Source organism: Phoenix dactylifera, chromosome 11 (assembly GCF_051530095.1).
Source record: "Phoenix dactylifera cultivar Ajwa chromosome 11, Ajwa_hap1_PhDact_Kaust_v1.1, whole genome shotgun sequence".
NCBI lineage: Eukaryota > Viridiplantae > Streptophyta > Magnoliopsida > Arecales > Arecaceae > Phoenix > Phoenix dactylifera.
The window spans coordinates 27622537-27638265 of NC_143200.1; the positions used below are offsets into that span (position 1 = coordinate 27622537).

The 15729-nt window shown below is 38.3% G+C and overlaps 1 protein-coding gene across 2 annotated transcripts; it reads left to right on the top strand.

Annotated features, from left to right (window-relative positions):
- Positions 1-695: 695 nt before the first annotated feature.
- Positions 696-10467, top strand: LOC103719041 (potassium transporter 6-like). Of its 2 annotated transcripts, XM_008808108.6 has the most exons (9): positions 696-1138; positions 1207-1705; positions 1792-1845; positions 5742-6002; positions 6085-6137; positions 7565-7688; positions 7806-8060; positions 9156-9562; positions 9763-10467. In XM_008808108.6, the coding sequence occupies exons 1-9, from the start codon at positions 1100-1102 to the stop codon at positions 10393-10395; spliced, it is 2325 nt and encodes a 774-aa protein (XP_008806330.3). In that variant the 5' UTR covers positions 696-1099; the 3' UTR covers positions 10396-10467. The 2 variants fall into 2 exon arrangements, with proteins under 2 accessions (XP_008806330.3, XP_088563764.2); XM_088707638.2 differs by having other exon boundaries at positions 824-1138; positions 1207-1845.
- Positions 10468-15729: the final 5262 nt, after the last annotated feature.

The window sequence follows — 15729 nt, forward strand, 5'->3', positions numbered from 1 at the left end:
TAGTACTTGTAAAGCTACACTTAGAAGATCCGTCATACTCAACCTTGCATATACACCCTCTACTTTCCTTGACATCGTTCTAAAAAGTAACAATTCTACCTTTTTAGCCCCGCCAGGCCACCTTAACAGCCATAAAAAATTTCTTCACCCCAAAAAATAAAATTTATTAGCTGAAAAAAATTTGACAATGAAAAGAATTTTATAGCCAAATGCTCTATCCCTAAAAGCATCAACGGCAAAAATATGTCACAAAATTTTTAAATTTGATGATAAAAAATAATTTGTAGCCTGATTCATAGCCAATACCTCATCCCTGGAAGTTATTACTGGCAAAAATATTAGTTCGCCATAAAATATTAAATATGTTATGATGAAATAAATTTTATGGCTAATATATATATATATATATATATATATATATATATATATATATATATATATATATATATATATATATATATATATATATATATATATATAATTCCCGATAAACTAATTAAAATAATATTATCTAATAAATAAATAATTTTATTTTACTTTTATAATATTTTTAAATATTTTATTTAAAATAATTTTAATATATTTTTATATTTGAATTATTTAAATATAAAAATATAATCTGGCGAGCGACTATTGGACTGATCTACTGGACCGGTTCCATCTGATAATTAGACCCAAACCACCGCCTCCACTCCGTCTCCTCAGCGGAAAACTCTCAAAACCGTTCCTTCCCTCCCCTGCACAGTAACTGACACTTCCAAGCCGCCATTGCTCGTGTCCCTCTCTTCCCCTTTATCAGCGCTAAAAAAAAAAAAAGAACTGCAGCGCAACCCACCAACTCCTCTTCTCTCCCCCCCTCATTATATTCTATTCCCCTTCTTCTTCTTTTTTTTTGTTTCTTTCTCTTTCCTCACCTCTTCTCCTTCTTCTCACCCTCCCCAGATGATCCTCCGAGCTCCATTTGACCCTCGGGCTCGAAAATCCCACCTACTCCTCCCCAAACCCGTAAACAATTCGCCGAAACCCAATTCTCCTCCCCGGCTCCTCACTCCCCTGGGCCTTCAGCTGGGAAATCTTTCTTCAGACGCTTCCACTTCCTATGGATCTCGAGGGCGGCCTCAGCTCCGGTCCCTCCAAGGTAAACTGGATTCCTCCTCGCTTTTTCCTGTCTCATTTCATCTCATTTCGTGCATGATTTGCTTATAGAGGGATTCTTGGAGGGCGGTGCTGAGTTTGGCGTACCAGAGCCTGGGGGTGGTGTACGGGGACCTAAGCACGTCGCCGCTGTACGTGTACAAGAGCACCTTCGCGCAGGACATCCAGCACTCGGAGACGAACGAGGAGATCTACGGCGTGCTCTCCTTCGTCTTCTGGACCCTCACCCTCGTCCCGCTCCTCAAGTACGTCTTCATCGTCCTCCGCGCCGACGACAACGGCGAGGGAGGCACCTTCGCGCTCTACTCCCTCCTCTGCCGCCACGCCCGCGTCGGCTTCCTCCCCAACGGCCAGCTCGCCGACGAGGAGCTCTCGGCGTACAAGAAGGGGGACGGTGTCGGCAGCGGCGGCGGCCGCCGGGCGGAGGCGGCGGCGAGGGTGAGGAGGCTGCTGGAGAAGCACCAGGTGCTGCAGCGGTGCTTGCTGGTGCTGGCGCTGATAGGGACGTGCATGGTCGTCGGGGATGGTGTCCTCACCCCGGCTCTTTCTGGTGGTGCTCTGACTCGGGGCTTGGTCATCTAGTTGTTTTTTTCTCGGTTTCTTCGAGGATAGTTTCTGATTATTGCTATTTGGCAGTTTTTTCGGCGGTGTCGGGGCTCGAGCTTTCGGTGTCCAGAGAGCAGCATAAATGTAAGGGAATTTTAGAGTTTGAATATCTGATGCTGTTTCTTTAATTAAGTAGGTTATACTGTTTGGAAGAAGTTAGCATGCATTAAGAAAAATACAGCCTGGTCAATCAACAGTTGGCTTTTGCAAGCGATTCGACATGGTCATATTTTTTTGTTCTTTTGTAATACCGGGTGCTCCTATAGCATGGTTATGTTTTTTTTTTCTTTTCCCCTCAAAAATCATGGTTCTATTGATGCAACTGACTGAGTGTAGATTCAAAATTTTAGACAGGTTCCAAGATTGGTAGTAATTAGATCCCACTGCACTCTCATGCTCTGCTTGTACATTCTGTTTCTTTAATTTAACAATATATTATTTTAGGTGATTCTAGGCTAAAGGAGAGAGATATTTCTAGCCAGAGAACGAACTTAGATCTCCATTTAGATGCAGATTACATTCAACTGTTGACTTTTGAGTCCACTAGATAAAATTAAGCACAAGCAATTAGGTTTGTTTACATTGTTATTATTTGAACAACCACATTGGAATGCATTAGGCCTTAGTTCCATACAAGCTGAACTGTTTGCTTAGTGAATCCTCATGTCTCTTGGTACAGAAGGGAGGTCACTCTAGATTCTAAAATTATACTAGGGGCTTCTTCATTCTGATGAATGACTGTTGGGGCGTTCTATTTTTAATCTATTTAAAGCTCTGAAATGTTCATACAAAACTAACAGTTGCTATTACAATCATGACCAACCCAACCCAAGGTGGGTCATGTTCTTAGACTTTGTTATAGGATATATGGGCGACAACATGAAGGTACAGTAGTCAAATTGTTATCAGAAAAGGGAGTGTTCAATAGAGGCAGGATAACCAGAAAGGTAAAGGAATGATCTGAGAAGAGGTGGCTAAGGCATCAAGTTCTATTTGTGCTGAGAACCATACTGATTGACATGCGTAAGCCATTAAGTGTGATGCTATCAACAAGGATAGTTTGCAGCTGAGATGGGATAAACTTATTAGATCACGACTAGTTCTGTGGCAGCAGAATTGGATCTTGTTGCGATAAGCGACAATTTATTTAAATTTTCAAAAACATAGTTTACTTTGCTCAGTGACTGTGTGAACCAAACAAGAAGTAGCAAGCTTCGTAATATTGAACTTCGAGAAGGCAAGGTCAATATATGAGGTTGATCATGAAAATACTAGCTGATGCACTCCACCGATAGTGAGTGGGGTGGCTGGTGTGATGACTTGGAGTAATTGAAGTACCAAGCTGCAAATTATGATGGCAAGACTTTTTTAGGGTGCAATGCAGGTGTGGCTCTGTTCATCAATATAAACAACCAATGATGAAAATGATAGCTTAATTCTTGACAAGGTCTTCTGGATAATGAAGTGGGTTTAAAGAAAACTAACCAAGCTGTTGCGTATGAAGCAGGAAGGATGTATACATAATGGAGTGACTCCATCAAAACTGATGAGCGAGATACTGTAATGGATCGCTCTCAAGATTTTCCAATCTCCGTTAAAAATGAAGGTGTCTTAGTTGGCTACCCAAGCAGATGATAGCAATGCTCTAGTACCAAAATCATCACCGGGGTCTGAGGCACATCCAATCAAGGTAAGACCCCTAAGTGCGAAGATATGTATCATAGCATGTTCAGATCTGAAAATGAAGATATTTAAAAGCTGAATCAATTAAAAATGAACCAGTGTTGTTTGAAGCAATAATGTTCTTTCCTTATCAGAGATTAACTCTACTTTCCGTCATATATTAACTCTAAAAGACTACTTGCAGTGGAATGGAAGGTCAAAACAAGAGTTTTATCTCAACTTCTTTGGTGGCAAGGTTGGCGGAATCGGTACCGAGCGCCGTACCGGTTCTCCGGTGGCATGAGTCAGTACGGGCCGTACCGGGCCTGTATCAACAGAGGAGATGGCACGTAGACCGTGGGAGAGAGGAAAAGAGAGAGAGGGGGGGGGGGGGAGAGGGAGGAAGGCCGGTGGACGCTGCTTAAAACTTTTGCGATTTTTAAGTGAAATCAGCAAATCGCTCATCGACTTCACTTAAAAATCGCAAAAGTTTTAAGCCACGGCCTCACCCCTGTTTCGTTCAAAACAGGAGAACCGACCACGATCTCGCTCCCGTGGCCTTCCCCAGCCTCCGACACCCTCCATCGGCCTCCCGCCGGCGTCCACTACCCTCCATCGGCCTCCCGCCCTCCTCTGCTTGCTCTCTTTTTCCTTCTTCTCTGTTTTTGGCAACGAATTTTGTTTCCGTTGTCGGAACCGTAGCATTGAGCCGCCGGCACGGCTCGGAACAGCTGGAACCACCCAGTTTGGGACGGTTCTGCCGATCTTGTTTGGTGGTATGTTGATGTGAAGACCGAAGATACTCACTAATGTAGTATTCGGTTCTTGAAATAAAATCTGATTTAATTTATCCATATAGAGGTCAGCTTTTACGGTGCACTGGCGTTGAAAAGTTCTCAAGCAATTTGATGAATTGATAAATGTCAAACTAGATTAAACTCTTTGATAGCTGATTTACAGTAAATTGTGTTATTATTGGGAAAGGTCCTGCAAGAGTCTGTGCATGAGGGGGTAAATTCAATAAAATGATGCAGATGAACCAAGATGGGCAAATCTCACATGATAGGTCTTTATATGATGGTGTAGGAATGCTTTGATATTATGAAACTTGGGTAATGAGTTGTGGGTGAATATTGCATTTCAATAGGGCATCAATCCTGGTATATAATGATGAAGGATGTAAGATGGTGAACCCATGCTTTAAAATTACAAAACTTGAGGGACAAGATTGGGGTGAATACTGCATTTCAGGAGGGCATCTATCCTGATATACATTAATGAAGGATTTTCACACAATGAGTAGGACAACATGCTAAAGTGTGCATGTGTGGAACCATGAAGTTAAGGAGAGATCCCATTTCTTGTGTAAAATACAAAAGAATAACAACGCATACATAACATCCATGTTTGGTGATTCATAAAGGACACACATAAAATTTATAGATTTAAGATACTTCTTTTCTCTACTGAAAAAGTGTGTTGTGGTTTTGGCCCCTTTCATTGTCTTGCATTCACGAGTTTTTTTTTTCTGGTTCTATTTATTTCTTTTTGTGTCTTTTTTTGCAATGCTACCTACTTCTGGAATGATGTACACTGTCTTTGACTCTGGCTGCATAATTCTGAGGTTTGCTCAGCAGTCTGATATATCTATCAACAAAAGCTGCAGTGATGTAATGCCAATTCCCTCAAAGAAGTGAAAGAACAAAAATTAAACATTACAAAGAGGATACAAGAACTTTTAGAATAATCATAAAAGTTGGAAGACTTTGCAGATTGAATTTAGGATTTACTTTTCTGAGTCCTGCCTTCGACAAGAGATGATGAAACTAGCCTGGAGAACAGAGGATAGGGTTTTGATGATGTAAGATTATCGTAATCTCCAGAGATAGCATGACAGGTAAATTTATTATCTTCTCATTCTATTTTCTTATAGCAGCGGTATGAGTGAAAAACATTCTTAGATATTAGTTTCGCTTAAGTATACACCTTCTAGTTTTATGCAGCTGTATGAGTGAAAAACATTCTGAGATATTAGTTTTGCTTAAGTATACACCTTTTAATTTTATGGGACATGGTTTGTAAATTTATGGTAGTAAGACAAATAATATGCTGCTTAGCATGCTGAATATGGTTTCCATTCTGTTGCTGACCAATAATGGGCTGAGTTCTAAGTCTGCTGCTTGCTAGTCAGGTGCTTATCTATCAATTATTTGTGCCCTTAAGCTCACTTGCTTTGTTTATTTTCCTGTACAAACACATGTTTACAAAAACAAGGTTGTGATTTCACATTTAGCTTTTCAACATCCATCAATCTGCAGATGTGGAAGTTCCTGTTGCTTGTCTTATACTGGTTTGCTTGTTTGCTCTGCAACATTATGGTACCCATCGGGTTGGATTCCTGTTCGCGCCAATCATCATTACTTGGCTTCTGTGTATCAGTGTGATTGGAGTTTATAACATTTTCCATTGGAACCCTCATGTTTATCGGGCACTTTCTCCTTACTACATGTACAAGTTTTTGAAAAAGACTCAAAGAGGAGGTTGGATGTCCTTGGGTGGAATCCTATTATGCATAACAGGTATGTGAACTTGAGTTATTTTCTGTGGTTGTCTTGCCCATTTTTGCATATATCATATTTTAATGTGTTTTCATTCTTGCAGGTTCTGAAGCTATGTTTGCCGATCTAGGACATTTTTCACAGTTATCAATAAAGGTAAGAAACACGAGCAAGGAGATTTAAGCAATACTAGCCCCTGCAGTTAGCTGGACATGCATGCTTTATTTCATATATCTGTTTAATAACTTTGTTGGTACTAAATTCTAGTTCTCCTAGAGCTATAAGTTCTCTTGAATTTTTACATCAGTGACTCTTGTAGTTCCTTGTGCATGTTTGCATTCTTATATGACAAGAATCTATTTATGTGTATCTTTAGGCTAATCTGATGAGAAGTGTCAAAGGAAGGACTCTTAATAGGATAATTTATGGGCTCAGTTCTTTCCAAACTAATGACAGGTCACTTATATATCAAATCACAATGGTCTTCTATCTTTCAAATATTATATTCCTTTTTGCGAACTTCGCCGTAAGATGGGCCTATGTGACAGCAGACCATGATAGTCTTTTGCCTAAATCCATGTCCGATTTGCATATACATGTTTGTGAATTATCAGAAAAAAAAATACAGTTAATTCTGAAAACCAGAGTGGAAGAGAAATTTTATATTTTTTATAATCAATATTGCATAACCAGATTTTTAATACAGCTTGTAAAACCAGATCGTCAAAGTACCATAACCATAAGTAACAGCCCTTATCTTAACCTTCTAGGGCTGCAAGGTCAGCTTCCTTCATTTGGTTGTGTTGCGACAGGCAGGGAGATTAACGAAACAAGAAGGGAAAAAAAAAAAAGAAAAGAACAAAAGCACATAATATTTATGTGGTTCGGTCTATTGACTTACGTCCATGGGCAGAGATGATGCAAAAGCTTCGCTATAAAATCTGGAGATTACATAGTACAATATTTCCTCTTCTCTGCTCGTTGCGCTCTGCTCCACTTGCTTTGCTCGCTCTCTCCGCTCTGGGAAAAGGTCCCTTTTCGCCCTCTATAGGGCTTGTAAACTCAAGACATATGGAAATTGGACTCGGTTAAACATAAATTCTTGCCATGACATCCCACCACGTCAAGATTCGCAAATCTATATGTCTGCTTTTAGAACTAATGGGAAATGAAGCTAGAAGTTTGACAGTTTGGATCTGCTTGATACATATTTGTAATTACAACAAAAATTCCTCCTTAAACCTGGAAAATAGATTAGCTTTTAGATTGCTAATTATCACTGTCACCCAACCATGTCAGATAGGGCTTATTAAATTGGATCCTGAATTTTACCATAACCATAGGCAACAATCCTTTTCCTAATTTGATTTTTTATAACATAACTTTTTTCTTGTAATTATTTACTATATCGATGTTTTCCACTTCTATGGTCGTGCATTTAGAGCTAGAGGGTTATGAATGTGTGTCTAGGTCATATATATATATATATATATATATTCTTAGACACCTTGCTCGTTGGTTATGCTTTCAGCATTCGAGGATTCTGTACCTAGCTCTTTCTAATTAACCATTCTCATCTGCAGATTGCTTTTACTTTTGTGGTTTATCCATCATTGATCCTAGCATATATGGGACAAGCTGCTTATCTGTCTAGACATCATACTATTGAAAGTGACTATCGAATTGGATTCTATGTATCCGTACCAGGTAGTCACTAGTTGCTTGATAATTTTTTTTGTACTTATGATATAATGGAATAAATAAATTATATGCATAATAATGTTGACCGCCAGCATATTGACATTTAGAGATTTATCTTGTTAGAGCGGATAAGGTGGCCAGTTTTGGCAATAGCTATACTTGCAGCTGTTGTCGGAAGCCAAGCCATTATCACTGGCACTTTTTCCATCATCAAACAGTGCTCTGCTTTGGGCTGCTTTCCTAGAGTAAAGATAATTCACACATCATCTAAAGTACATGGACAAATATACATCCCGGAGATCAACTGGATCTTAATGGTCATGTGCTTGGCTGTAACTGTTGGTTTCAGAGACACAAAGCGCATGGGTAATGCATCAGGTATGGCATTGTAAATACAGTCAGCTATTCCCTTTGAGTTCTCTGCTTAACCCTTTTGTTTTAACATATCATAGTACCTGGCCACAAGCACATAGACAATTTCATGCAATCATTGCTTTTTTAATAATTGTGGTCTTCTGACAGGAATAGGTGACACCGTTTTCAATTCTAATTGACCTTAATACTTAAATCTTCACATGTGCATTGAATCTCTTGTTGAAACTTGAAGCTACTCTTACTGACCGAGCTTCCTCTTTGGAGATGAACTTATAAGTTATGACAAGGTTCTCTTCATTGTTGTCCTAAATCTTTCTCTGCATCAAATTTATGAAACTTTTCTTTGGTATATATGTTGTATATTGAATCCGATTGATTTGATTTGGATGATTTGCCGAAGATCAATTTTAGGAAGTTTAGTTTGACCTGTTGATGCCTATAATCAGGTCGATTAGGCAAACTTGATGATCATGTTTTTGTCGACCAAAGTTTTGACTTAAACAAAAATATGTAGAAATATTAGCTTATTTCTTGCTACCATTTGTTATATTATCCATATTCCACGAACAGTAGTTATCAAGATCTTCAGTTGTTGGCTTTTGGGTTTTGTAAAGAGATGAATGGTCAAACCCAAGTCTTTTGAGCCCTTTACCATGAAGACCAATGATATCTGTGATTTATGAACAAAGGACCTGTATAATGTGCCATCGATGATGACAGGTATCATGATGCCCTCATGTCTAGCAAGTGATGCAAAGATGCTGATAAGTGATAAGTGGTCAAGCTGTATATGAAGATATTAGATATTTGTATTCCATTATGTGTGTTAAGTAATGCCTTGTGTAGATATTAAGTCTTTACAATGGATTCTTCATTAACATTTCTTGAAATTGAATAGTACCTTCCAAGAGGATGCTTGCCTAGACTTTTTATCATTTTCACACCATCTTTGCATAGCAAACAAATAAAAAGAAAATGCAGTGCAGTTCACATGAAAACCCTGTTGTTTCACTATTTACATTTATCTGCAAATTGTAACATTTATTATTACTATAAGAAGTTAAGAACTAATGTAGCTTTCCTTCTTCCTTGGAACAGGCTTGGCAGTTATAACTGTGATGCTAGTCACCACCTGCTTGATGTTCCTGGTGATAGTCTTGTGTTGGCATAAGAGCATCTTTGCGGCTGTATGTTTCATTCTCTTCTTTGGCACCATTGAAGTGCTCTATTTCTCGGCTTCTCTTATTAAGTTCTTGGAAGGAGCTTGGGTACCCATTGCCCTCTCCTTCATTTTCATGATTATCATGTATGTCTGGCACTATGGCACCCTTAAGAAATATGAGTTTGATGTCCAAAATAAGGTTTCCATCAACTGGCTCCTCAGCCTGGGTCCTACTCTTGGAATCGTTCGTGTGAAAGGGATTGGCCTCATACATACTGAGCTTGTGTCAGGAATACCAGCCATCTTCTCCCATTTCGTCACCAACCTCCCTGCATTCCACCAGGTCTGTTATTTTAATTTGCTTTTCGTTTGTTGAAATATATCATCTGCACATGCAATAACAATGACTTCTTTGTTTCGCACACCACCCAAAAGAAAATATGTTTAATTTGTTTCTTGATCTCTGTTCTTCTGTGGTATTTACCATTTCCTCTCCCACTTTAAAGCTTATTCCAATTTTGATGACATGTCACAATGCATCAGGTCCTCATCTTCCTCTGCATCAAGTCAGTCCAAGTGCCATTCGTCCGGCCAGAGGAGCGGTTCCTTGTGAGTCGAATTGGCCCCAAAGAATACAGGCTCTATAGGTGCATCGTCCGCTATGGATACCATGATGTCCACAAGGACGACTTAGAGTTTGAGAAGGATCTAGTTTGCAGCGTAGCAGAGTTCGTAAGGTCGGGGGGTTCTGAGCCCAATAGCATAGTGGCAGAGTCTGCAAAGGATGAAGAGAGGATGGCTGTTGTTGGAGCTGGAGTCCGGTTGTGCAAGGAGGATGGGGAGCCAGCGGATGTGACGAGCCCCTCAGATTCTAGAGAGATACAGTCGCCTGTGATTGCAACAAGGAAAAAGGTGAGGTTCATGCTGCCCGAGAGCCCAAAAATGGGTGCTGGGGTGAGGGAGGAGCTGCAAGAGTTGATGGAGGCAAGGGAAGCTGGAATGGCATTCATACTTGGGCATTCCTACGTCAGGGCAAAGAGCGGCTCAGGTTGGTTCAAGAGGCTGGTGATCGATGTTGTATATGATTTTTTGAGGAGGAATAGTAGGGGTCCGGGATATGCAGTTAGCATCCCTCACGCATCCACTCTGGAGGTTGGGATGATCTACCATGTCTGAGTTTTATTATGATACAGTTGTATATCTTTGTTCATCATGTAAATTATTATATAGTTCAGCCTCTCTTTATCATCCTTCTGTGTTTTTAAATAGCGTTCAATTGTTCATAGGTGAGCCACGTTCTCACTGGTGGTGGAGCGGTAAAAACATAGAAACATTTTTTTTTAAGTTATCATGAATTTTTATGGTATAGAGTATAATTGATCAGATCAAACAATCTGGGATGCTGTTTTGATTTGAAGTGATGGATAATAAAAGAGGACTGGGTGTGCGTGCAGTAAGATTCATCTGAATGCATTGGTGATCATGGAAACGCTATCCTTAATGGCTGTACAGGATTATAGGTTTAATGAACTTGATTTAGGATATATGTCATGCTCAAATGTCTGTGTTGCCATGGTGATTCCAGCAACATCCATTAAAAAAATTGTTATGATATCGTGGCGCCAATTATACCAATGTTTTATTCCAAAGATAGAACATTAAAACGGCAGGTCTCCTTTTTCTAAAGGGTATTGTTGCAATATTGCAGATGCACCTCATTTAGATTAGTGATGCGTTATGGTTTTACCTGAAATGGGGAACATTAAGGAGATATCAGCCAAAATGGAGGAGCGCCTGCAAATGTCATCTGCTTGTTCAGATGTTAGAGAAACCTGTGGGTAAATGCTGTAAACTAGTTTCCTTACAGTTAGTGTTCTGCATTTTATTTGAGAATAAGTAGGATGCATATAGTTATGCCTATTAAAATGGTTATTTCATAAGTTATATATATTGTTGTTTGGTTGTAATTTCAGGTATAGTTTTAAACCAAACTTGTCTTTATTGTGAAAGAAAGAAAGACAACTTTTATGACAACAATAGCTTGTGACTGCATTTTCCTCAGAACAGTTGCATACCGAATAAGCAATCTTGACCTGAATAACTGTTCAAGTAAAGAATGCCACGAGGAAAGACAAAGCATGATGTTAATGAAACTGGTAGTAGCTTACTGATCTATTGATAAGCTCCTTGAGTTTTGTGGAAGAACTGAAGGATCCTGCATCTATGCCGTAGTCCATGGCAGCTATCCAGCATAAGAACCTAGCAAATAAATAGATGCCACATATTAGAACCACATAATTCTTGCATGTTGCAGAGAACATTAATGCATCAAAATGAATGAATATTCCTTTCTCATTTCATTGTTTCATTGCAAATATAAGAAAATACTAATGCAGATGAACCGAGAAAAAATAATAGTGTAATATTATATGGTCTATGATGCTCGTTGTGATGAGTTATGATAAATAGAGGACTGTGTTTATGGTCTTATGATCAAAGGTTCACTCATTCACACATACCACACAAAATAAATAAATAAAGATACTCAATGTGCAAGAAATTTCATCTCTCTTAAATGACGTAATAGAATAAGCGCGCAAAAGAAATTCCAGTATTCTAAGTTTTGTAGAATTTCTTGATCTTGGGTATCATGTCAATGGCCTTCATGACCATAATAAAACAAGCACACAAAAGAATGTAGAATAAATGGAAATTCCCATGTTTTATGTTTTTCTTTTAACAAGACTCTCTCGAGAAGATAAATGTATCAGAAAATTATAAAAAGATGCATCGTCGCACATGAATTTTTATTGATGTCAAAATACTTATGAATAGTGCGATGTACCACTGTTTTCAGAGAAGTGCATTACAAACTAATGTAAAGTTGATCCATGGATCGCATGGGAAATCACTTTGTTAGTTTATGATCCCAGGCTAGCATCTAATTGTTTATTTCCTCAATGCTCATATTAAACTAAATAATCTACAAGGTCAATGACTGGAGAAAGAGAGAAGTTCAAGAAAGTATGAGATTCATCTTTGTACACTTTCTATCTTTCTGAGTTGGGTCTTCCCTACACCTACTTACCAATTTCGCCAGATTGAAGAAAGCACTTAAGCCACATGACTTATCATTCTGCTTAGCTTGAGTAACATGAGCTTGCTTAGCTGCTTCAAATATAGTCAACCTCATTTTCTTGTCTTTGTTTTTTGATGGAAATGGAAGAACTGAGAAACTTGCCCATGCTGTATTAGAATTAAAATGATTACAAAGTTTGTTACAAAGGACAAGGAGGTTGGTGAAAGAGAGATTACATAGAGAGTGGGGTGGAAGACAGCTTGTTGGAGATTACCTATGGCTATTTAAAGATTTAGCAGTGCATAAATTACCCCACAAAAAGAAGGTGTACAAGGTTCTACAGAGGATGCCGAGGCCTGTTTCTTTAAGAAAATCCTTGCATTCCTTTCGTGCCAAATGTGCCACATAAGAGCCATCAATAGCTGATTTGAACCCTTATGCAAGAAATCCAGAGGACAGGCAAATTAGGAGGCCGGCCATTGAGGTTAAGACATGAGGCAATGGGTGACGGTCACAGAATGGGTACCCCACAAAGGGCAATCAAAACTTACCCTCCATCATTTCTTTGCCTGAAATTCACCCGTATGGCGCGTTTGTTCTTCAAAACCAGCCACATGAACACTTAAACCTTATCTTGGTACATAAGCTTTCCAAATTGGTGCACTTCCCTTCAATGCATTAGTGGCTGTCTTATATATATGAGCATATTGCAAATGAAGCCTTGGCTGTAAACAGTATCTTTTTCTTAGGTATATCAAATGTATTATATTTATTGCTTTCCTTTACATTATAACCTATTGGTCACAGTAAAACTGTGAAAGGATATCCTCCCACTTTTCCCTTGGTTAATAAGTTGATATGGATGCTAATTGATGTTTATCTTTTTAGATGCAGCGACATGGTTGTTCATCACAACAAAGCTTTGGGCAATATGCATAAAAACCAACTATTCTACTTACTAGAATTCACTCCATTTTAAAGAATCAAATACCCCATTAACATTTAAAAGACGACCAGATTCGCAAGGGGATAAATTTCTTCCTCTTCCTATGCTCAAACAATTGATAGGAGTTGCATTCTCCATCATGACAGGGAAGATCAAAAGATGGGCAAATGGACTCTTCAGCTTATGCAGATAAAAGAAGACAACCTAGTTTCAAAGTAGGATCCAAGTGAACTATTGGGTCTTGGCTTCTTGATGCCAGTATGGTTCATGTGTAATGCAGATGAGGGAGCATTGGCTCTTTGTAATCTTTCACTTTTCCAACTATGCATCTGCTCATCCTCTTTTATTATAGTGAGATTTCTCATAACATGACAATGGGATGCGCAATGTTCGATGTCCAGTGGATGTCTTGCAGGCATTTCCATTACATAGTAGTATAAATGGTCTTGGGAGGAGTCCTGTATCATTAAAGATCAATTCTCTCATGATTATATCTAGCAAGTTTGGAGCTCATTGATTCATGCTTCCTATTTGCCTATGTTTTGGTACAACCTATTTGCCTTTCTTTGTCCTTGCAGGAAAAAGAATTATTGAATTATAACTTGTAATGCCTTAATGGGTCATCCAGAAAAAGTGAAAAAAAAAAGAATTAGCCTAATGCTCTTAGGGGGCCTCATCCCTTTAAAGTGATTGATATTTTTTTCTTCTTCTTCTCATTCTCTCATTATTTTCACTTCATAATGGCCTTTGATAAAGAACACGTATCTTGATAGCGATCAGGGGGCAGGGGAAGGGGGTCAATGATTTTTTTTTTTTTACCAAAAAAAATCTTGTTCTAGTTAAAGGAGAGACCAGGGGTATTACAAAAATAATTAGTATACGAGCAAGTGCCAACACATGCCTAGAATAAAAAGGAAAAAAAATGTAATGATCAACTATTTGAATTGACTTGGTTGCTTTGGATGGATAAATTTGTAGAAAGCCAAGATCGAGAAAGGTAGGAAAAGGGATTATGATAAGTAGTGGTTATGTGTAATACATGATATAAAGAAAAAATGGGAATCTCCTTAAATTTGAATAAGTGTTTTATCAAATTAGAGAATTACATCCCCCCCCCCCCCCCCCAATTTTGTTAATGTACATGGTTATATGATATAATGCTTTAATAAATAAACTATTTATTTTTCACTTGCTGGCAAATTTGATAGATCCAAAGACTCCAACTTGCTCTTTTTAATATAGTATATACAATAAGAAGTATGATATGAACTGATATTGGCCATGAAACTGAACATCATCATCTAAAACTATTTGACTTTGCAAGCTTTCTTGAATTCTTTTTTGATTAGAGATATCACCATGTCAGCCTTTTTTCCATATATGATGAATTTGTTCCATGATCATTTTGGGGAAGCGGACAAATGGTCATGCTGGAAACTATAGTTATCAAGGCTATACTCACTTGACCTACAATGTTTCTAGTGCTGAGACATGATACCATATGAGAGAATATTATGATCTCCAAAAGTTCGAATATGTGGCCTAATGCTGATGTGTTATTTCTTGCTTCTGAACCTAATCTAAACCCTCCTCGACTAGTATACTCAACATGCATCAATCTATCCAATCTGCGTCAATCTATATGCTCCCTTTAAATCAAAATTGGTTCAATAAGGGAAAGATGATGTACAAATACTGAAGCTCTGTTCTAAAATGAGCTATTTTCTGCAACATGTATTTGATCATAATACAAGACCATGTCCATCTATGACCCCACAGCCAGTTATGTATGCTCAAATTGGAATGGTATAAATAGAAGCGAAAAGGTAGAAAGAAAATATAAATAGAGAAATCACTGTGGCTAATGATACATCAATGCAACCCCCTCCCCTCCATTTTCTTTGTTTACTTTTTAAAGAAAAAATGTGTGCAGCAAGTCCAATTCCATTCCCATCGAGCAACTTGATCATTAATCCCATCTATAGTGATTTGAGGGGACAGTTCTAGGATTTAACATAACCAAATCTCTTGGTTTAATTGGCAAAATCATCGAGTAATTTTTTCTTGTTTTAGCTATATCATGGACGACCTCGAAACATTGTGCCATGAGGGTGGTTTCATAGAGATAACAGTGATGACTTTATTGGCACTAAATTTGCATTTGGAAATTAAATCTATATATGCCATACAAAAACTAATCCACAATCTTGTGAACAAGAGTTAACAGAGTATGTAACCCAATCCATGTATTCAAGATACTCTTTGTTCCCAATGCATAACCATTCTTTTAATTAAGATCTGTTCAATGACAAACCAAAACAATCAATGAACAGAACCATGCACTTCTAGGGAATTCAAGGTGCTTTGTTAGTGTAGTATATTTTAGTCTCGAAAACTTTTCTAGTCTTCTATGAAAACTCTCAGATTCATGAATGCCATCCATCAAGGATTAACTCCTTTCTAACTTTATTCTAGTCTTCCATAA